The following is a 22,599-nucleotide window of genomic DNA, read 5'->3' on the forward strand; positions in this document are numbered from 1 at the left end:
CACCAACTCCTCCAATCTACGGCATGCCTTGATTATTAGTTCTTGATCATCCTGTCTAAGTTGTAGTTGAGCCCAGAAGCGGAGCCAATGCTAGCCCGAAAAACCACATGCAAAGAAGATTTTATTGGAGCATTATCAAACACTGCATCATTCCTGCTCAACCAAATTGCCCAACATATAGCCGAAGCTGCTAGAATAAAGTGACTTCTCTTTCTATTGTCCAGACCAGTTAACCAAGAACCAAAGATATGTCTAATATTGTTTGGTGGACGAACACCACATCTGATTCGAACTAAACGCCAAATAAATTTAGCAAGTTGACAGTGGAAAAAAAGATGATCAATTGTCTCATTCTGTGTACAAAAAGAACATTTTGCATTTCCCTTCCAATTACGCTTGAGTAAATTATCTTTGGTAAGTACAACACCACTATGTAAATACCACATGAAGATTTTAATCTTCAAAGGCATCTTAGCCTTCCAAATGTCTTTGTGCCACGCCACATTGACATTAGTTATTAGCCTCTTGTACATCGAATGAACACTAAAGGATCCGTCCGCCGACAAGTCCCAACGGAACGTGTCACTCGCTGTGTTTAATCGAACATGAACAAGGTGAGCCACTAAATCCAACCTAGAAGTTGGGAAACACATTAACTAAATTTTGTTATTCTGGCATGGTGACAAGTATAAAAATTGGCTGCTTTTAATTTCGTTGTATTTTTTTTCTCTTGCTTGTTGATAACATCCTATTTCACTAGCACTTGATTCTATGTAGAAATATGTTGCCAGCAATATTTTGAAACTACAGTTTGGGGGTAAACCATAAGCATGGCAGTGCTAGTGTTCTTAAGGCATCACTTACGGGACAAGGCGGTGTCCTTGATGCCTTGCGAAAAGCAGCGAGAGGGAAGGAGGGATAATAGAGAAGTGGGAGGAAACCAACCAACAGGTCTGAAGCTAGCATGTGCATGTTCCCCATCCTTGCCAACTATTGGGCCTGAAGCTACCATGTTCCCCATCCTTGCTAGCTCTGGCAGCTAGAATGGCAACTTCCTCCTATCAGCTGCAGCTGCTGGTAGATCTAGGATTTGGCGGCAGCTTGTAGCTAATCTGATTGTGCAGCACAGTGAGGGGTAGAGATTGGTGGGCTGGTGGTGCAACGGGCTGAACCAATAGAGGATGGAGCACTGGAGAGAGATGGCACTGGTGCATCATGGATAGATAAGGGATGATGGAGAAACACACATCATGGCGGATGAATAAGGGGAAGTAACATGGGCTAGCTGGTGGTGTGGGTTGGCCAGGCCTTCTCCCTTTTCTTTTCACCCTCCTTTCTGTTAGTAGTTTGCTGGTTAACAGGTTACTATTATGGCGTCGTCTCATCTCTCCTTATCAATTCCTAGGTGTTGGTCGCTACACCTTGCCTTACCGCCTTTAGAACATTGATGAAACAATGTTATTATGGTGTTGCTTGATTGTTTAGTTGGTTTTGAGGTTGCCACATCTGTGCCTCCAGTTGCTCACACGTGTGAAGTCTAGCGGAACACCTCCTTTTCAGAGAAAAGCGCTCTGTTCCTTGTGCATGAATTTTGTTCCCTTTTTCTTGAATATTTCTCATGTTGAAATTCTGTAAAGTGCTTTCATTAGGCTATCTCCAGTAGATCCCCTATCCCATCCCATATTTCAAACTTCTCTCTGCAAACAGTGTCAAACAGCGTCATCCCCTAAACGTAGCTGGATACCATGTTGGATTAGTCGGAAACCCTAACCCTAACCAGGGTTGGGAGTGCATTAATAATAGAGTTAGGTGTGCCAAGGCCCATTACAATAGGGGTCTATACATAAACCCTAAACATCCTAAGAAGACCATTGCAAACAACTTCAACTTCACACAAAAACAAAAGAACCCTATGGTTTCACATGTAATGGATTCTTATCTTGCAGATGAGTGGGCTAACTTCTTAGAACGAATTGGCTGTGGTGAATCATCAGAAGATGATTTTAAAGAAAGTCCAAGTGACACCATGGAACTCCGGTTTTGGGTATCTTATCGTGGCCAAACTTTGGCCAGGACAGGTGAGTTTTTTTTTCATTTCTTTTGGTTACAGTAATTGCTGAAGAAGAACAAATGGTATGATGTAAACATGCTACATGCTAGGCCTAAATTTTTTATTCTGATATGGTTATCTTCATCGTTTTGTCCTGTATTTGATTGCTATGCGTCTTGATTTATTTTTTTGAGGCAGTGCGTGGAATGATGTACTATAGAAGAGCTTTGATGTTACAAAGTTACCTGGAGAGGAGATGCCTTGGGGGTGGGTATATAGTTTTTGATATTTGTTACTTCAGCAATCAGCACTTGTCCTATATATATATATATATCTTAATCCTTGCTGCTCTATCAGGTATTGAAGATGGAAATTCTGCAGCAGAATATATTGACACTCAAGGCTATGAGTTATCTCCTGATGCACGGGCCCAAGCAGATATAAAATTTACTTATGTTGTTTCTTGCCAAATATATGGACTACAGAAGCAAACAAAAAAACAAGAGGCTGCAGATATTGCTCTCCTACTGCAAAGGTTATATTGCTTTCTTCCTTTGTTGTTTGCTGAATGGTTTGGTAGATGATACTAGATTAAATATGAAATAATTATTTTTGTGGGGTTTCCATTCGTGTTGTCTCCTAGTCCTAGATAGTATTGTTGGAGGAGGCAGAAAACTAAAATTACATTAATTGACTGTGAGGGTTACAAATAATAGGCACTTGTCTAGGTTTTTATCCTAACCCTAATAGGGCACATGGGCTGGGCTCTAGGACAATACATCGATAGCCATTACACACATTGATAGCAGTCCAACACCCCTGCAGGCGAAACTCTAGCATATGTTGAGACGACCGAAACTCTGAGAACATCGGGGATGGAAGTCCCTTGGCAGCGATTGACGACTAAATAGTGGACAATGTTGTTCTGGGGTGCAAGGGCGTAGATGGGGGTGACACTAACCACCGAGGCCTTCGAGCGGCCAGGGAGAGGAGGGAGTGGCGGCTGTGACCAGGGAGAGGGCTGGCGACCAGTTAGAGGAGGCTTTCTGATACAATTGTCACTAACCTGTGGATGACAAGATGATTAGATAACCAGTCTCCAAAACTTAGTGGAATATATATGTTGATAATATGGGCCTCACAAGCCTTAACACCCTCCCTCAAACTTAAGGTGAAAGTGGAGGATCTGGAGCATTGTGTTTGATCAAATTGATCCAATGTTGTTCTCTAGTCTAAGCTTTTGTGAAGAAGCCAACCATTTGCAATTCTAAGGGCACATATTGAAGAGCAATATGTTTTTGATGACAATAAGACCGAGTAAAGAAGACATCAACACCAATGCGCTTTGTAAGTTGATACTTTACTAGATCAGTTGCAATTTGTATGACTCCAATGTTGTCACAAAGATGTTGAGTGTCACAAGAGAGACCAAGATCAGCTAATAATCATCTTAGCCAGATAATCTCTGCAGTAGTAGTAGTAGCATGAGGCCACGGGCTCGAAATTTGGCCTCTGTTCTAGATCGAGATACAACAACTTGCTTGGATTTCCATGCAGTAGGTGAGAAACCATGAAAAATACAATAACCAGGGATGGAGCGACGATCAGTATGATCACTCACTCAAGTGGATTTACTTCATGAACACTGCTCTGAATTGGTTTTCCACTGTACCCCAATAATGTTTTGGGGTCAGCTAATTAACTACTCACAAAGTATCCCTACTGACTTTTCTACTTTGAAACGGGTACCTGATAGTGTTTTGAGGCTAGCAAATTAACTTAAATGGTATGCCATTATAGTCCATTTTAACGAGTTCGGAGTCGACCTAGTGACCAGAAACAAGTGGAACTAGCATCCTTACAAGTGGATTTATTTCATGGAAATCCTAGTGACAGGAGAGACGGGTAGCCAAAAATTAGGAAACCCTAACCCTAACCTTGCTCTTTTACCATGTCACTAACTTGGCGATGAGAGGATAATTAGGAATCAGTTGCCAAGATGGTGGAATATACAAGCTGATATTATGGGCCTTACAACCATATTGGAGGTAGAAAACTAAAATTACAATTCATTGAGTGAGGGTTACAAATATATAGGCACCTGCCTAGGGTTCTACCCTAGCCTAATAGGCCATACGGACTGGACTCTAGGCCTATATAGTGATACCCACAACAACCACACTCATAGTGATAGCAGTCTAACAAATATACATGACTTTTCTTGGTCACATGCCTCAGAATCTTGAGTCTTACAATTTTCCGATCTTGATTTTTTGCTTGACACCTTTACGAGCATCTCTAGTAGGAGAAAAACTTGACCCCAAAAAAGTATTTTTTTTGGATAAGGTACAATAAACTTTTCAGGGTTTGGTAGTATTGTGCTGTAGCAGAATAAGAAGGCACCTCAATATCTCTTAATGACATATGGGACCTGCTTGTTTGTGAGTCCGCCTTTTGTTTTTCCTCACCATCGCTTTTGTCTCGACACTTCTCTCTCATTCCTATCTGCTTCTACACTAGGGTTGTGCCATTCTCACCTGTCATGGTGCCTCACTCCCCCCTCATCTCATCTTGTAGCGGAGCATCACCATACTCCCCCATCTTCTCCTTTGGCTGTGCCCCATCATATCTTCTCCGGAGTCCCTGCCCCTCTTCCCTTACCAATGCGGTGGCCTGCTCCTCTCATCCTTTGTTGCTTTAACTCCTTAGAGTAGAGGGTGCTGAACTTGATTCATCTCTAGATTTGTGATGGCTAGACCTGATTTGTTGCGCCTCAAGTTCCATTCGTGGTGGCACAAGCTCATTTGGTGGTGGCTAAGCTCAAGCCCATCAACATCGTGTAGAGGAAGCGGTGGAGGAGAGCTGTGGTGAGGCAGAGCAAGGGGGTTTGTGGTTGCTGCAGTTCAAGGTGGACAGCTACTGTAGTGGCAGAAGTTGCAGTTGAAGCACCCTTCAACAAAACAGTGGATTGAGTATCTATTTAGCCATGGCAGTCGACATACCCACAGGCTCGCTCAAAGCTATTGACAAGACCAGAAAATGATTTCTTTGGCGTGGAAGGAAATATGTCAGAGGAGGACATTGTTTAGTGGCTTGGGGAAGAGTTTGTAGACCTCTTGAAATCGACGGACTTGGGATCTCTAGTTTCAAAGAACTAGGATGGGCCTTAAGAATGAGATGGTTGTGGCTGAGCAAAACGGATTTGGATAAGCCTTGGTCCTCACTGCCTATGCAGATATCCAATAAAATAAAGGCCTTTTTCTACACTTTCCTGCTCACTGACATTTGGGAATGGGTCTTCAACCTTATTTTGGCAAGACCGGTGGGTCCATGGAAAGAATATTGAAGACATTGCTCCTCGACTGCTTGTAGCTATGCCAAAAAAGATTAGGAACAACAGAACTGTGCTTGAGGCCTTGACAAACAGAAAATGGTTATATGATATTAAAGGGGCCTTGACAGTAGGTGTCTTTGCCGACCTCCTTGATCTTTGGGATGAACTTCAAAATATCTAGCTTCATCCAGACAGGGAGGACAAGCATATTTTCAGGTTCGCTACTGATGGAAATTATTCAGCTAAAGCAGCTTATGATGGCCTCTTCATCGGGTCGACCATGGCTCAGTATTGGGAATTAATTTGGAAAACTTGGTCCCCTCCCAAATGTAAATTCTTTTTATGGCTTGCTGATCTTGGAAGATGCTGGACAGCAGACCGTCTGCAGAAGAGAGGCTTAAGCCATCCTGACAAATGTGTTCTGTGTGACCAAGATCAAGAAACCATAGACCACATTTTGACGGGTTGTGTCTTTGCTAGGAGCTTTTGGTTTCAGCTGCTGGGACAGGTCAACCTGTCTGCCTTTGCTCCTAAGGTGGGAGAAGCTAAAACGATGGAATGGTGGAGCAGAATCAGTGAGCAGCTGCAGGGGATTGCTAAAAAAGGGCTCAATTCCTTGATTACCCTTGGGCTTTGGACTCTCTGGAACCATAGAAATGGGTGCGTTTTTGACAGAGTAAAACCCAGTCTGGAGGGTGCTATTAGAAGAGCTGAAGAAGAAATTACTATATGGAAGTTTGCAGGGGCCAAACACCTTGCCCTTATTACAGCTCCCATTCCAGGTGTCCTTTAGGGATCTAGTAGAGAGTTCAGTGGCTAGCTTCATAAAGGAAGGGTGTTTTTTGAGTCTGGGGCTGGATGTGGTGCCCTTTTTAGGTGGTCTTGTTCTGCTGGGGCTGGATGGCCCTATTTATTTTTTCTTCTTTTACTTTCTTTATTTCTTTTCTTTGTTGTGTTTGCATTTGGTCTATTTTTAGACCCTTCTTTTCTTAATTCAATGATACGCAGCTCTCCTGCGTGTTCGAAAAAAAGAGTGAGAGGTGGTCTCCCCTTCCTTTGAGAGATGACAGGTTGGTTATTGAGGGCTTAGATTTTTTCCTTTCGTTGGGAGATGTATTTTTCTCTTGGGACTGCTGGAGCACCTGGAATCTCCCAAACAACAATTTTTCCTCACTAGGGGTGAGCATGTTTGACTGGTCGAGATGCTCTAAGGTTCTATTTAGAACACGTGAAACTTGATTTGTGTGGGAATGATTTGTGTCTTGCAAAATTCTTGTGAAATGCCTTGTCGTTTGATTTGAGCAATGCTAACCTATTTTTGTTATATAATTTGTAGAAATGAGGCTCTTCGGGTTGCTTTCATACACGAAGAGGAAATCATATCAAGGGATGGTAAGGCTACAACAAGAGAGTATTATTCCAAGCTTGTGAAGGCTGATGTTCATGGCAAAGACCAAGTCAGTATATTTTCTTAAGTTTATTAATATTTTTTTGCCAATGTCACCGTGCATTTATCTTGCCTACTTAAAATCAATTACGACACTGTCAATCTACCATTCACATCAAGTCTTGATGATTTATGTTTCGGACCAATAGGTGAAAATTTATGTAGCATGTGTTTTCTTGGCTTGGTGGTCAATCATGTACCTAGTAATAATTGCATATTGATGCTCTACCTTTCTTTTACCACTTACTAATCATATTGATGCTAGCTCCACTTGTTCCTAGCCTCAAGCAGACAACGTAGGGAAACCCGTTAGCGGGAGGAGAGGCTCAGCCGGTGTTAGGTAGGGGAGTGGTGGCGCTGAGGGCGGTGGGACATCGTAGGGTTGCGTCGCCAGGAGAGCCGATGGTGAAGGTTGTGGCGGAGAGGTACCCGTGGTCGGTCTACGCCACATGGAGATGGCCCCGGTCTAGGGGTTGTAGAACAACGGCCACACCGGACTGCCGCAACAACCGGTGATCGCTGTTAGAGCTAGGAGGCTGACAAGGAGCTCTAGGGGTGGGGACGGTAGGAGGGCATGCAAGGGCCCCGTCGACGCGAGGCGAGGTGCCTTGCCAACAGAGGACGCGCTGGAGTGTCGTGGCGAAGGCAGGGGACTCTACATCCATGCTGAGCTCCTCGAGGAGAAGCTCGTTGCGGACGTCATAGAAGGTGGGGAACGACAGAGTTCCGCTTGATGAGGGCCTTCAGGCAGTTCAGCACGAGTGTGCGGGTTAGGCACGAGCTTGCCGAGATAGCGGAGGGAGTCCGTTATGCCCTTCATTCGTCGGCAGTTTTCGCTGACGGAGAGGTCCCCCTAGGAGAAGAGGTGGAACGATGCGTTGAGGTGGAGGGCGTGGGCCTCCCTGTTGCCAAAGAACCGGGCCTCCAGGGCGAACTAGGCCTGTCGAGCCCCCCCCTCGCGGACGATGTCCTGTAGCTTGACGTTGACGGTGAGCGTGCCGATGAGACACAAGAGGATGCCCATCTGGACCTATGATGGGGGTAGCGGGGAGACGGGGTTGACGAGGACATGGTCGTTGAGGATGTTGCGCTGGAGCGTGAGGAGCACTTGACACGCCAGCGAGCATAATGGGTGGAAGTTGGGTCAAGGACAACGGATACGAACGACCGAATGTTCTGGACTCTAGCAACCTAAGCATGAAGGGTGGCGATGTCAGTGGCACTGAGCCCAGAGGTAGGGTTAGTCCCTGGAGCCACGGGGAGGGCACAACGTCGCGGCCGAGGAGAAGCCTCTTAACTTCAGCCATCTGAGAGGTCAGGGCATCAACCACGTGGTGCTTGTGCTCACAGGCGATGGCCATGGCACGCTCGCAATCCCGAGCATAAACCACAACTGCCTGGAACCGTTCCCAACGACGATCGAGGGATGGGAGGAATGGGGGGATGGGAGCGAGATAACGAGCCTGCGGTGGAGGTGGTGTGGTAGGATGCATCGGAGTCAACCACCTAGTAGGAGGGGGTGGTGGTGTCATCGCCATGGTGTTGAAGGCAGCGACGAGGGATGTTGAGTCCCACCCTTTAGCCATTGGAGACAAGGGTGTCGTAGTTGGGGTCCCCGGAGGCGGGGCGGAGCCAGAGTCGTCGGAGGCACGCCGTGAGGAGGGCCGACGTAGGAGGACAAGGCAGGGAGGCACCCGGGGCATGGCCCGGTCACATGGAGATGGCCCCGCTCTAGGGGTTGTAGAATGACGACCACTTGGAGATGGTCCCGACAGGAGGGACCACAGCGGGTGGAGCCATCACTCCCGTGGCCGCCCTTGCAGGTGACCTCTATCGGCGGTGGGTGCCGGATGAGGGGCTGTAGGCACAGCGGGGGGATGAGGTGTCATAGGCATGACGGGGGGAGGATGGGTAGGAGCCTCGGTCGACGAAGGGCCAGGGGCCTGGCCCCTTGAAGACGCCTGACCACTGATAGGCACGCTGTAGAGGGTCGGGGCGGTAGCGGTTCTCTCAGTCTCCATGATGAGCTCCTTGTGGAGAAGCTTGTTGTGGACGACGTGGAAGGTGGGGAAGGGCACATACCTCTTGATGAGAGCCTTCAGGTGGCCGTAGCGGGGTTGAGGCCACACAGAAGGTTCAACATCAATGTACGGTCGACGACGGGCTCACCGAGGTCGAGGAGGGAGTCCGCCATGCCCTTCATCTGGCGACAGTACTCACTCACGGAGAGGTCCCCTAAGAGAACAAGTGGAACTACGCGTCGAGGTCGAGCGCGCGAGCTTCCCGGTTCCAGAGGAACTGCTCCTCGAGTGCGATCCACGCCTGGTAAGCGGTGCCCTTCTGGTCGCGGACGATGTCCTAGAGCTCGACGGTGATGGTGCTGTTGAGCCACGAGAGGACCATGCTATCCATATGGTACCAAGATGGGGACACCAGGGCGACGGCGTCGTCGAGGACGTGGTCGGCGAGAGCGAACAACCAGAGTGTGAGGATCACCTGAGCGCGCCAACGAGGGTAGTGAGAGGACGCCTGGTCCAACACAACAAACATGAGGTACTGAATGTTGTGAACCCCGACGGCCTGAGCGTGGAGGGCGGTGATGGTGTCGGTGTCGAGTTCGGAGGTGTGGGGAGCCTCAGGAGCGAGTGAGCGACCGAGGGGTTGGGGTCTGACCGCGACTGAGGAGGCGCTACGCAGCGGCCATTTGAGTTGTCAAGGTGGCGCCAATGGCGCTCTGTTGCTCCAGAGCAAGGGTCGCAGCACGCTCGCGCTCCTAGGAGGCGGCGACAACCGCCTAGATGGTGGCGATAGCTGCAACCAACGCGGAGGAGGCAGGGGGAGGAGCCGACGAGGATGTGACGATGTCGGTCCACGAGGGAGTGGCGAGAGTGGGGTGGTGGGCGGGGAAACCCGGTGGGGAACACTGGGCAGCGAAGGCAGCATGGGAGGCGCCGGGGAGGGCCCAAGTTCGGCGATGTAGGGGGCCCCACCCATGGCAAGGAAGGCGCACTCTCCAACGGAGAAGGCCGCGGTGACAATGCGGGTGGCGGTGGTCAGGTCTGCGCCTAGGACCGCGGCGGAACTTGTGCCCAGCCCTAGGGCCGAGGTGGCGAGCTGGCTGGGGTCGGGGTGGGATCCTTGGCGGAGCAGGGGAAGAGAGGGCGGCGGCCAGGGAAGAGGGCCTGGCGGCTGGTGGCTGTAGGGGAGGGGAAGGGAGGGCGGCGGCCAGGGGAGAGGCTTGTGGGCCGGCTTGCAGGGGAAGGGAGGGATGGAGAAGATAGAGGAACATATCTGTATACCATGTGAGAAACTCCGACCTTAACTCAGGGTTGGGACTTGTATTAATAAACTAAGTGATGTTGGGCCTGGTCCATTGCACAGGGTATGAAGGTAATTATAGGAGGCTAACCCCAAAACCTAAACGAGGTTCTAACAGTGAATAAGATGTTATCTTAGGAAACTTTCAACAAGGTAGTGAGCAATTCCCACTGCTGCTAGAAATACAAATGCTCTATGATCACTCAAGATTTTCAAACCTTGTCCCACTGCTTATTGCTATTTTCTGGTCTGTTGTGCTTAATAAATTTTTATTGTGTTCTGCATACCCATGTTTTCGTCACAATAACAGTTTGATTTGGTCTTCTGTAATCATTAGCAGTCCATACCAGCACAATTGGTTGACGGTAACCACCCGGCTACCGCCATACTGGTTCTATATGCCCTCAACTCACTGCCATATAGTATATACCAACCATTTCATCCTTATTTTTGCAAAAGCGTTGCTGAGTAGAATGCAACAAGCTGAGACAATTTTTTAGGTGGACAACTCAAAATTTCATTAAAGTCCTCTTCATGTAAATTTTGAACTTTTAAAATCAGAAAAAGATAATGTAGCTTGGATTACTGTTTACTCTCAAACTTATGTTGCAAGTAGGCTGATGCATATATTGAACTTCAAATAAATGTGCGACTGTTTATTTGCTGTTATCTAGCCACACATAATACATTTTTTATTGATATTGCCTTGCCTTAACATCTTGCTCTTTATTTTGCCGTCCTGTTATATAAATAGGAAATATACTGCATTAAATTGCCTGGGAACCCCAAGCTTGGTGAAGGCAAACCTGAGAACCAAAACCATGCCATAATCTTCACTCGAGGAGATGCAGTTCAGACGATCGATATGAATCAGGTTTAACACCCCCTGCCCCCTCACACACACATGCTAAAGTAACCTTCCCATTGGTAGCTTCGCCTCCACACAAAATGTAGTTTACTGTATTTTCACAAACTATTTTGTGTGATTTCTTCTAAGGTGGTAGAATGTGGATTTAGCAACCTTATTTCTTTTGAACTTTCTTAATGGTGATATTAACAAGGACGTCTTAGGATCTGTTCATGCTCAGTAAAATTTCCCATAATCTCCCATGAAGAATGCTAATATACTTTTTACCTTATGTTTATCATGTCTGAAACCTGTAAAGCAAAGACATATTTAGGTGCTAATGTTAATGTCATCCACATGTAATGTGGGCAGTTTAGATTCAAAGTGATGGTGTGAGGATCAAGACATGTGTTTGATTTATGCCCCCAGTAAGCCAAGACAAATTTTGGCCATGTCCCGCAAATTTGGCCTCTGTTTGGTTTGGGTTTAAAATCTAGCTCTTTTTTTTCGAACGACGCAGGAGAACTGCGTGTCATTTCATTAAGGAGGATAAAAAAACCAAGTACACAGGGAGGAAAACTCCCCGAACACCAAATACAAGACACCAACTCACTCTGAAAACAACGAACAAGACACCACGACCCACTAGCTAGCAGCTAAGGGGGCTCCCTCCTCAAGAGGAGTCTTTGCAGACCTGCAGCCCCGGCTAAGACACCACATGTGACCTTTGGCAGCCACCTTAGAAAGAACCGCCTGGAAAGGAGAGGTCTGGACCACACGGAGTCTTGTCTTTTATGTGATCAATCGCAAGAAACCATCCAACATCTATTGTGTACGTGCGTCTTTGCAAGACAGTTTTGGCATACCATTCTTTTTCCCTTGGGTTTTGGTAATCTCTCTTCGTCTGGAGATGAGATCTCCTTTGCCTATTGGTGGCGGAAAGTAAGAGGATTCATAAAAGCAAGAGAAAGGGTATGAACATCGTCATCATTTTTGGGGCTTGGTGTTTATGGATTCACCGCAACAAGGCAGTCTTCAATGGAGAGAACCCTTCACTGGGCACTATCAGATGCGTTTTTGTTGATGAGATGGGGTGTTGGATTAAGGCTGGAGCTAAACATCTTGAGAGTTTAGGCCTAGAGGTCGCGCTTAATATACACATGGCCTAATTTGTTGGGGGGAGGCTGTAGTGTGTGTGGGTGTTTTTATTTTGCCTGTTCAGAGGGCTCTGTACCTTGGTCCATTTTGGACCCTTTCTTCTCTAATAAAATGATGCACTGCTCTACTGCGCTTTCGAAAAAAAAAAAGACGCAGGCGTTCCTGTGTTTCCACAAAATTCAGGTGACCAAGATGACCAAGGTATTGAAACCTTTTCTCAGATCTTCGTCGAGAGATTCAGCAGCCTTACTCCACCAAGTATGGAAACTGTTAGAAGGGCTGGGTGGCTTGTTTTTTGTCCAGCCTGGGCTCCCTCAAAATCCAAGTCCAAACCTCCCTGGAGAGCAGTCGAGAGATTCAGCAGCCTTATTCCACCAAGTATGGAAACTGCTAGAAGGGCTGGGTGGCTTGTTTTTGTCCAGCCTTGGCTCCCTCAAAATCCAAGTCCAAACCTCCCTGGAGAGCACACAAGCGGAGAGGAGGTGATTGATGGATTCTTCCGTTTGGTTGCAGAAGGGGCAAGCCGGCTGATGTGGCAAACCCCGCTTTGCTAGACGGTCTGAAGTCCAACATTTATTATTTAAAGCCAACCAAATGAAAAACTTGCAGTTCGGAGGTGCCCAGCTCTTCCAGACCCGCTTGCAGGGAGTAAAATTGATGGTCCCTGTAAACAGAGTTGTAAGCCGAGCTACAGCTATAAGAACTAGTGGAGGAGAGCTTCCAGTGGTGTTGGTCCGGGGTGTTGGGCTGCAGCTCCAGTCCATCAATCAAATCCCAGACGAGCAGATAATCAGTAATGACCTGAACTGTTAGTGCTCCTTGAATATCATTCACCCAACTCCTGTTAGCAAGTGCCTGGCTCACTGTACGCCGCTTTACCGCCTTGAAGAGGTTAGACGCCAATTCAGCTAGTGTTTTACCTTGGATCCAGCGGTCAGTCCAAAATTTCATGGATCTCCCCTTCCCAACCGTGGTATACACTGGCATATCGAAGAGTGCACGAGCCTTCATGGGGACCATGACTGACAGTCCAGCCCAAGGTCTAGAAGTGTCTGTCTTTTGTAACCATAACCACCGGATGCGCAGGGACCACCCTAAACGTTCCAAGTCAAGCACCACTAGGCCTCCATACCGAAGGGGTCGCTGCACATTCGTCCAGGATACTAGACAGCATCCCCCACGAGCTTGCTCTTGACCCTTGCACAGAAAACCTCTTCTTAGCTTATCAATTGCTCTGATCATCCATCTCGGCAAGTCCAAAGCAGCCATTAAATGGATAAGAGTTGTGGTCAACATGGTTTTTAAAGCGGTAAGGCGGTCCAAGGCGTTGGACCACCGCCTGGACGCCTAGGCGGCGCCTAGGCGTTAGACCACCGCCTGGACGCCTAGGTGTCGCCTAGGCGACGCCTTAAGAACAGTGGTGGTCAATACAACTTTAACCATTATCAATCTGCCAGCACGATTTAAAAGTGGCACCTTCCACCCAGGAAGCTTGGCCGCCACCTTGTCCACAAGGGGCAGGAGCACAGCTTTCGGTGGTTTGCGAAGGGTGAGTGGGAGACCCAGGTAAGTGCATGGAAAATTAGAGACTGTACAAGAAAGTTCACCAGACACCAAGGCAATATCCTCCTCAGAACATTGGATGGGTGCTGCAGCGCTCTTAAGCAGGTTGCATTGGAGGCCGGAAACATGACTGAAACAATCTAAAATCCCCTTGACCATGTGCAGATCACTGCGTGTTGGTCTCACAAAGAGGACCATGTCATCAGCATATAAAGATATACGATGTAAACTGAGACCTCCAAGTATAGGCTGCAATAGGTTCTCTTGGCTGGCGGCATAAACCAAGGAGTTAAGGACATCCATGACGAGAATAAAAAGCATGGGTGAGAGCGGGTCCCCTTGCCTAAGTACTCGAAGGTGGAGAGGAGTAAGCTGATGAGATTACACCACCTCCTGCCAAAGCCCAGGTGTTGCATGATTTCCATAAAAAAAGACTAGGAGACGGAATCAAAGGCTTTGGTCATGTCTAGCTTGAGCAACACATGGGGCTGCTTGCTTCTGTGCAGGGACCTAGCCAACTGTTGAACCAGCAGGAAATTATCTTGAATGCTTCGACCTTTGATAAATGCTTGGTTATTGGAAACCAGATCAGGGAGGTGCGGTGCCCCTGTATCGCTAGCTCTTTGCTTGATTATAGTATAAAAATTGTAGCTCTTGAACACGGGATTTCTTAGGAAGTTTTAGTGTAGTTGGTGTTGGTCAGGCCTTCTCTTGTTTGTTAGTTTCTTTAGCCTTTCTTTTGGTTTCCTCTTCGGCCTCTTTTGCCTGGGGTTGGAGGCCGTTTGTATCGAGCTTTTCTTCTTAATGCAATGATACACAGCTCTCTTGCGTATTTGAGAAAAAAAATCTAGTTGTCTGCCCAGTTTCCTATTCAAGAGCTGGGAAATACTCAGGCAACTAAACTGTTGGCCTGATTTTGTCTGGCCAAAATTTTGCTTTATCGTCAACCATGCTATTTTTTTGTTCCAATTTTAGCATGGACTGATTTTGGGCTTGGCCTCTTGGGGCTTCAAACCAAACCAGTCCTAACTTCCTCAAGCGGATAAGAAATGCGATATCCACCTCAACGTTCACTTAATGTATTGTGCTCATATTATCTGGTCCAGACAAAGTATGTATGAGCACATGGATGATTCTGAACTGTGTACTTGTCAGAAAGTACATATTTATTTCAGAATGACGTTTGAAAAGTTTGAGATGTCCCTGTGCTACCTTAACTGACAAAGTTCCCATGTAGGATAACTACTTGGAGGAAGCAATGAAAATGAGAAATTTACTTGAAGAATTTCATAATGCTCATGGAAAACATGGCATACGGAAGCCCACAATCCTAGGTGTGAGGGAGCATGTATTCACGGGGAGGTTATTATTTAACTAATCTCATTCGTTATCTCTTTGCTTGATTATATTTAATTTTTCTGTATTGACCTGTAATCTTTAATAGTGTCTCTTCGCTGGCGTCATTTATGTCGAAACAGGAGACTAGTTTTGTTACTTTGGGGCAACGTGTTCTTGCTTACCTCAAGTGAGTAAATTTTACCAACCATATGGTAGCATGCTATAGGGAACATGTTCTGTTGCACTCTCTTATACTGCAGTCATTTTATTATGATATATTTGACAATAATTTAGAACTGAGCTAACTTCTGGTGGTATACTATCCTTGTTCAGAGTTCGAATGCACTATGGACATCCTGATGTTTTTGATCGGATATTTCACATAACCCGAGGTGGCATTAGCAAGGCGTCTCGAGTGATTAATATAAGCGAAGATATATATGCCGGTGGGTAGATTGTATTCTTTACAGTGGTGTTTCATTATGAGTTTGGCTTGGTGTTAGAAGTGGTTGTTGGCAACCTTGGACACACTCATGGATGTGTAGATTGTCTTTGTTGCTTAAAACTGATATTTTTCAGTTCTAAGAAACAGTTAGAATTTGAAAATACTAATGGCATAGAACTGGGAGATTTTCCTTGCAAAACACCATTTCTTCTGCCCCTTATCTTCTTTTTCTTTCTGTTTAGGAATTAGGAATTTGTATTTCATCCTTTTGTGTGCTTAGGAGTGGCCTGTTGATGTTACTAAAAATTGCCTTGTTATTCAAATGTTCTGGATAGATTATTTTTATGAAATAGCCAAAAGGTATCACACATTTAAACTATTGACTTGGACCAGACTTACCACTTGTTTGAGTCACTTTCTTCATACCTGAGACTCATACCTTCAACATTTTAATTGTTAATCATTCTGCAGGGTTCAATTCGACTTTGCGCCAAGGGAACATCACACACCATGAATATATCCAGGTTAATATTTATGTGATATGTTACTGCATAACCACAAGACAGAGGGATACTATGCACTGTGCATTTGCACTCATTATGGTTTACAAATGGGAATTTCCTCAAAGATTCCAAAATACACATGGTTATTTAGCTTAGTAGGCATGGTTGTCACGGCGTTGCGTAGGCGCCAACTAGGCGTCCAGGTGGCTGGGTATGGATGCCAGGTCCCGTCGCCTTTTTTAGTTTGAGTTAGGCGCCTGCCTGGTTGCCTTAGACGACGCCTGGGCTACTAGACAGGCTCTAGGTGATGCCGCACCAACGCCTTGTCGTAATGGTGGGCTTGGATGGGTCTTAGATGTGCCTTATGCGACCATAACCTCTCCACTTTCCCTTGCCGCCATTAGTCGCCCACTCTTGCTGCTAGGTCCTACCGGTGCCGCCAACAGCCATCTGCCGGCAGTTCGCTCGCCCCACCGGCCATCAACCTGCCCGTGCGGCCGTGCCGGCTATCTGCTCATGCCGGCCTTCAATCATGGATGTTGGAGGAGAAAGTAGGTAGGAGGTTTCACTTTATCCATTCAAGGATCCGAAGAGGAAGGCAAAGTCAAAGGATCTTGACTTGAAGTATTGATTTTGGCCAGATTATTTTCTTGAACGCGCAAGAGAGCTGCACATCATTAAATTAAGAGGAGAAAAGTCTAGAAAAGGACCAAAGTACAAGCCCAAAAGAGCTGACAAATATAAAAAAAGAAAAAAAGAAACCTGCCTGCAACAGAGCTACAATGCTCCAGCTACCTCATAAGCCACAACAGGAACACTAGAAGAGGCAAACAGCAGAAAAGCATGCAGGTCTCAAATAAACTGAAAACAAAAAGACCAGAACTAATTTGACTCAGCCACCCACAGAGCTTCAGCCAGCCTTAGACTGCCAAGGTGCTTAGCCCCAGCCATGACCCAGCAAACTAACTCATTTAGGAAACATTGCTGCAGATTTGACAAATAAAGATTTGGTGCAATTGTACTCTGTGGGAAGCAAATGCATTTAGGCATCAAGAGATTGAAGCAACGCCTTGGTGCTGGTTTTGGAGATGTTCAAAAATGTTCCAAAACTACAACAACATTAATGAGAGATGCAAGATTATTGAAGAGTGCAAGATTGCAAGAACTAGTAAGGTGTATATTGATCATAGTTTTGCTAGGTGCTAGGCGGAATCTAGGCGATGACCCTTAGCCAAGGGACTAGTCCAGCCTAGGCTTGCCTAGGCGATGCTAGGCGTTTTTCTAGGTGTTTTGCCAAATTATATAATATATACATTTATAGATAAAAAATAGGGAAGGACCAGTAGACATACCCTCTGTCATCTGAGTCCAAGCCAACAGTCAACAAATTAGAAACTGAAAATGGGAATAACAGAGGAGATGAGAGGAGAGAAGCAGGGGACGAGGAACAAACCTTGCGCTGTCTGCTGTCGCGCGTACAGGAGAGAAACCTTCAGCAAGCAGTAGCCGCCCGCGTACAGGAGAGAAACAAGATTGGGAGGAGAGAAGCAAGGGTCCGGCGTACAGGAGAGAAGCAAGCAGCAACAGGGGTCTTCTCTACCTCGTGTTTTCTATCCTTCCTTCCTTTTCTGGCGTACAGCTTCTTTTTCTGGCGTACAGTTTTTCTGCGCGCGCCAGCCTTTTCTCTACCGCGCGCGTCCTATTTTCTACCCCACGCGCGCCATTTGCTCTCCTGCGCTCGCGACCTTTTCCCGCCCGCCATTTTCCCGCGCGCGCGTGCCTAGCACGCCTACGCGGCCGCCTGTTCTCCTGGGCGCGCGGAATCGCCGCTCGGCGCCGCCTAGTCGCTCCAAACGCCTAGCAGCCCGCCTACCCCCCTAGTCCAGACGGGAGGTCGTGGCCTAGCGCCTAGGCGCGTCGTAGTCGTGGATTTTCAAAACCCTGATATTGATGATGAAGAAGAGGGGCAAGAAGAGGAGACTCAGGAGGTTGAGGTTGAGGTCACATCCAACAGGCTCAACATCATCAAATGCATCTTTATGCACCCTAGCTCCAAATTCTGGGTCAACTTCCAAAAGGAAGAAATCTGGTCCGGCCTAAATTTCAAACGAACAATCACTTTAGTGATAAAAAAGACACCAGAAGTCATAAGAGATGGTTGAGGAAAGGCACTCAAAGGAAAAATCCCAATCCTCTGTAGAGCAGTGCATGAAACCCAAGGACGAAAAGGAGAGGACGAATATGCATGTGGCTGATTTCTTTTATCATTGTGGCATTCCATTTATTGTAGCAATTTTTCGGGCCTATGAGATTATGATGGAATCTGTTGGACAATATGGCCATGGGTACAAACCTCCTACCTATCATGAATTAATAGTGTCATCGCTTGAAAAGCCAGTGGAGGAGATTTTAAGATAAAGGGGTAAGCTAGAGGTTTCGTGGAAGAAATATAAGAGCATCTCCAACAATGTGCCACATGAAAGTGCCCTAAAATTTTTAAAAAGATATATTTTATAGAATTTAGGGAACCAACAAAAATATAAGCTCCAACAGTAAAGCCCCAAATCAAGTGATTAACCGACATTTGTTAATCTACTCCGTTCGTTTGGACAGGAAAGTTTGGTAAAGCATTCGTTCGTTTAGATCTAGATATGGGGCAGCCCAATAAGTTTCAGTATGTTTGTGGCACTTCAATAGGTGACTATATTTTTTTGACATTGTTTTTTGTAAAATAGGGCACTGTTGGAGCAGTTTTTTGTAGCTTGAGCCCTATAATTTAATTTCGGGCACTGAGACAAGTCACTGTTGGAGATGCTCTAATGGGAGTGCGTTCATGTGTGTGTGTTTAGCTAATCTTGCTCTTAATACATGATTATCTGCGCTAGGTTTTTTTATTTGGTAGGTGAATTATTTAGATTCCATCCCCAAAGGAACTGGATATGAGATTTTTTCATCATTCAACTAAAGCAAGAATGGAAGCAGGCCCTATAACCCGCACCCCCCCCAGAATAGTGTGGGTGTGGTAGTTTTTTGCTGTTTGTTTCGGCAGAGTCTTTGAGTAGTTGGTGTGTGTTTGTTCGGTGCCTCTGTGTTTTTTGGGGCTTCTTTACCCCTTTCTTCTTAATACAATGGTACGCAACTCTCATGCGTATTCAAGAAAAAAATGGAAGCAGGATCCACTATAGAACAGGTTTTTGTGGGTGGGGGGGGGAGGGAGGGAGGGTTGAATTGTCTTTTTGTATGGATTTTCATACACCGTTTCCTTCTTAATATTAATTAATACCATGGTTATCACGCCGTTCCGGCGAAGCGAGTAGCCTCCTGGACGCTAACCTAGGCTATAGCTAGGTGACCCACTGTACTTGAATATACTCAATCAGTCCTCTGCTTCCTCTTCGTCTAATCCTCCTCAGTCCTTCCTACCCACAAATTTCCAAGGGTGCATATGCTAGCTTTCTTATATTCATGTCCTCTTTTAGATTTTTTTTGAAGCGCATGAATGCTTGCATTTAGCCAATGGGTGCATTGCCATTATGCCACATCTGCAATCACCTAAAGTTTATCTCCAAAAGGGAATATAAAAGTGTCCTTTGTTTTATCTCTAAAAGAGAATATAAAAGTATCCTTTGTTTCAGGTGGGGAAAGGGCGTGATGTTGGCTTGAACCAAATTGCACTATTTGAGGGGAAAGTTGCTGGAGGCAATGGTGAGCAAGTTCTCAGCCGAGATGTGTACCGTCTGGGCCAGTTATTTGATTTCTTCAGGATGCTAACCTTCTTTTTCACCACTGTTGGTTATTATGTCTGCACGATGGTACTCCCCTACCTCCCTTGCTCTCTTTTTACATGGTTTGTATACTTGTGGTTCTCTCGCTAGCATCTTATGTGTGCTGAGCTCTTTCATGGCATCTGTAGTTGCAATTATAAAAAGAACCCTGAAACTTCAGTGTCAGTGTAGCTAGAAACTGTAACAGTAATGATGCAGTCTGCGTGCACATTGCACTTTGGCTTCTCTAAAAACTAATACATTAGGTTTTTGGAGGAGTACTAAAATAGAAACTCCTTTTCTTTGAAAGTCCCAGATTGCTGTTCGACAGAAAAAGTTTTGATGAACTTGCAAGGATTTTTTCTTGATTACTTCCTTTAGATTGCCTGAATATTTTGACAAGTCTTTATTTTCAATGTTTTTGTTGCAAATTACAATTCGATTGTTCTTAATTCTCAACATGTTTTACAAATTTGAATTTGAAACTGGTTGTGTCTTCTCATTCCCTGGATCTTGCCCTAAAACTGGTTCGTTACGAATTTTTGCATAGGGAACTTATTCTGCAAGTTAGTACTATCCTTTGGTTTAGCCTGGTATTTTGACTGGCTTTGGACATGTTTATGTAATAATGTATTTTATGTTTCATGATCTCCTATGTTGTTGTATACAACCGATCATTTAGCTTGTTTGTTGATTTATCCATACAGATGACTGTTCTAACTGTGTATATCTTCTTGTATGGAAGGGTTTATCTGGTGAGTACTTCAATTTTTTCAAAATCATTTAGTTTGAGGAAATTTTTTATCTTAGTGTTTCTTTTTCATTTTGTATGATTTGACTTGGGACAGTCTGTTGTAATTTTCAGGCACTCTCTGGCCTTGACTACTCAATATCTCGCCAAGCTAGGTTTTTGGGGAACACTGCACTAGATGCAGCTTTGAATGCTCAATTTTTGGTCCAGATTGGTATTTTTACAGCAGTGCCGATGATAATGGGTTTCATTCTGGAGCTGGGGCTGATGAAGGTGATCTATCTTTGTTTCTTTTCTTTTGGGGGAATGGTTTATGCTATTTACAGGTTTTATCAAAATTTTCAATCTTGTGCAGGCTGTTTTTAGTTTTATTACAATGCAGCTCCAGTTCTGTTCGGTGTTTTTCACCTTTTCGCTTGGAACAAGGACACATTACTTTGGTAGAACAATCCTTCATGGCGGTGCAAAGGTACAAAACATATATTAATCGTTACTATTGTTACTTCCTGAATTGTGTTGACATTTTCCTTTATGCAGTATCGTGCTACTGGAAGAGGTTTTGTTGTTCGGCACATAAAGTTTGCTGAAAATTATAGGCTCTATTCTCGAAGTCACTTTGTCAAAGCGTAAGTTGTTACTTACCAAAGCAGATAAATTGTTACAGGAAGAATTTATCATTTAGAGCGATCATAATGTATATTTTGAATACTTTACCATAAATTATGTTTTGACATTGGTGATAAAACCCTGATTTATGTATATAACGTTCAGAATCATACCTGGGAATACTGGATATATGTTTTTATAGACATTACATGGACCTAGCACAGCAAATGGAATCTTTAGTTCTAGTTAATTGTACTTGCTAGCATTACTTGATAATCCATCTGAAAGACATCCTTATCGCAGGCTTGAGGTTGCTCTCCTCCTGATCGTTTACATTGCATATGGATACACAAAAGGCGGTTCATCTTCATTTATTCTGATTACTATCAGTAGTTGGTTCCTCGTTATGTCCTGGCTTTTCGCGCCTTACATTTTCAACCCTTCTGGTTTCGAGTGGCAAAAGTATGTTTATATCCATATCCATAATTTATTTTCCTTTAAGGTTTGTTGTCATTTGAATTAGAGAAACCCTAACCCTAATCAGGGTTGGGAATGAATTGATATAACAGAGTTAGGTGGGCCAAGGCTCACTACAATAGAGGTATACACTAACACCCCCATAGTTACAACTCTATCATGTACATATGTTGAGACTGGACCAGAACTGTTGAGACTGGACCAGAACTCTATGAAACTGTGGAAGGAAGGCTCTTGGTGAAGATGTCAGTGAACTACGAAGTGGCTGAGACGCGGAGAACATGGACATTATTGACAGCGACATGCTCGCGGACAAAGTGGAGGTAGATGATGCACACGATTGGTGGAGTGGTAGACTGTATTGACGTTATCGTAGTAGACGAGGGTGCCGTGCGTTACTGTGTGAGTGGGCTGTGGACCTCATGAAGAAGCTGATGAAGCTAGGAAGCCTCGACCACACCATTGGACACAGTGCGATACTCGACCTCGCCGATGGAGCGGGAGACAAGCGGTCATATGTTCTGGACATCGATCGCCTGAGCGTGGAGGGTGGCGATGGCGGCGACGTCGAACCTGGAGGGAGGGGTGGCTTTGGGGTCACTAGAGGCGACTCGACACTATGGTCGAGGAGAAGACACTATCCGCCGCGGTGTGCTCATGGTCCCGAGTGGTAGCCACGGTGGCCCGGACATTGGCAAGGGCCGCCACCATGGTGGAGTGGGCAGTGGAGGCAATGAAGGAGAAGCTTAGGGTTGATGGAGGGCACAGGAGGAGGCGTGAAAGCCGAATAGACCGCAATGGGGTGCACTAGGGTGGTGGAGCTTGGTGCGAGCGAGACATTCGGTGCGGGAGAGGTGCGTTCGCCATGAAGGACCATGCCGCGGAGGAAGGGGCAGCGTGTGGTCGCTGGTGCTTCGCTAGCCGTGGGGAGAGGTGGCAATGACCCAGAAAGCGCTGCTGTTGGGGGGTAAAGATGGGTGTGTCGGGCGCGCTGCCGT

General features: G+C 45.8%; 1 protein-coding gene across 2 annotated transcripts in view; it reads left to right on the top strand.

Annotated features, from left to right (window-relative positions):
- Window positions 1-22,599, top strand: part of LOC100216809 (putative glycosyl transferase family protein) — a 74,989-nt gene that overhangs the window by 45,389 nt on the left and 7,001 nt on the right. Inside the window, exons 32-47 of one of the 2 annotated variants that reach the window (XM_020546976.3) lie at window positions 1,947-2,078; window positions 2,249-2,317; window positions 2,408-2,585; window positions 6,721-6,841; window positions 10,904-11,023; window positions 14,955-15,079; window positions 15,162-15,242; window positions 15,389-15,501; window positions 15,972-16,024; window positions 19,639-19,815; window positions 20,475-20,522; window positions 20,633-20,791; window positions 20,874-20,987; window positions 21,056-21,144; window positions 21,428-21,586; window positions 21,787-21,943. In XM_020546976.3, coding sequence (XP_020402565.1) covers window positions 1,947-2,078; window positions 2,249-2,317; window positions 2,408-2,585; window positions 6,721-6,841; window positions 10,904-11,023; window positions 14,955-15,079; window positions 15,162-15,242; window positions 15,389-15,501; window positions 15,972-16,024; window positions 19,639-19,815; window positions 20,475-20,522; window positions 20,633-20,791; window positions 20,874-20,987; window positions 21,056-21,144; window positions 21,428-21,586; window positions 21,787-21,928 — 1,880 coding nt within the window. In that variant the 3' untranslated portion in view covers window positions 21,929-21,943. Of the gene's footprint in view, window positions 1-1,946; window positions 2,079-2,248; window positions 2,318-2,407; window positions 2,586-6,720; window positions 6,842-10,903; window positions 11,024-14,954; window positions 15,080-15,161; window positions 15,243-15,388; window positions 15,502-15,971; window positions 16,025-19,638; window positions 19,816-20,474; window positions 20,523-20,632; window positions 20,792-20,873; window positions 20,988-21,055; window positions 21,145-21,427; window positions 21,587-21,786; window positions 21,944-22,599 lie in introns of those variants that run through there. The other variant, NM_001348664.1, reaches the window with a different exon arrangement.

The sequence above is a fragment of the Zea mays genome, chromosome 1, assembly GCF_902167145.1.
Source record: "Zea mays cultivar B73 chromosome 1, Zm-B73-REFERENCE-NAM-5.0, whole genome shotgun sequence".
NCBI classification, from domain to species: Eukaryota; Viridiplantae; Streptophyta; class Magnoliopsida; order Poales; family Poaceae; genus Zea; species Zea mays.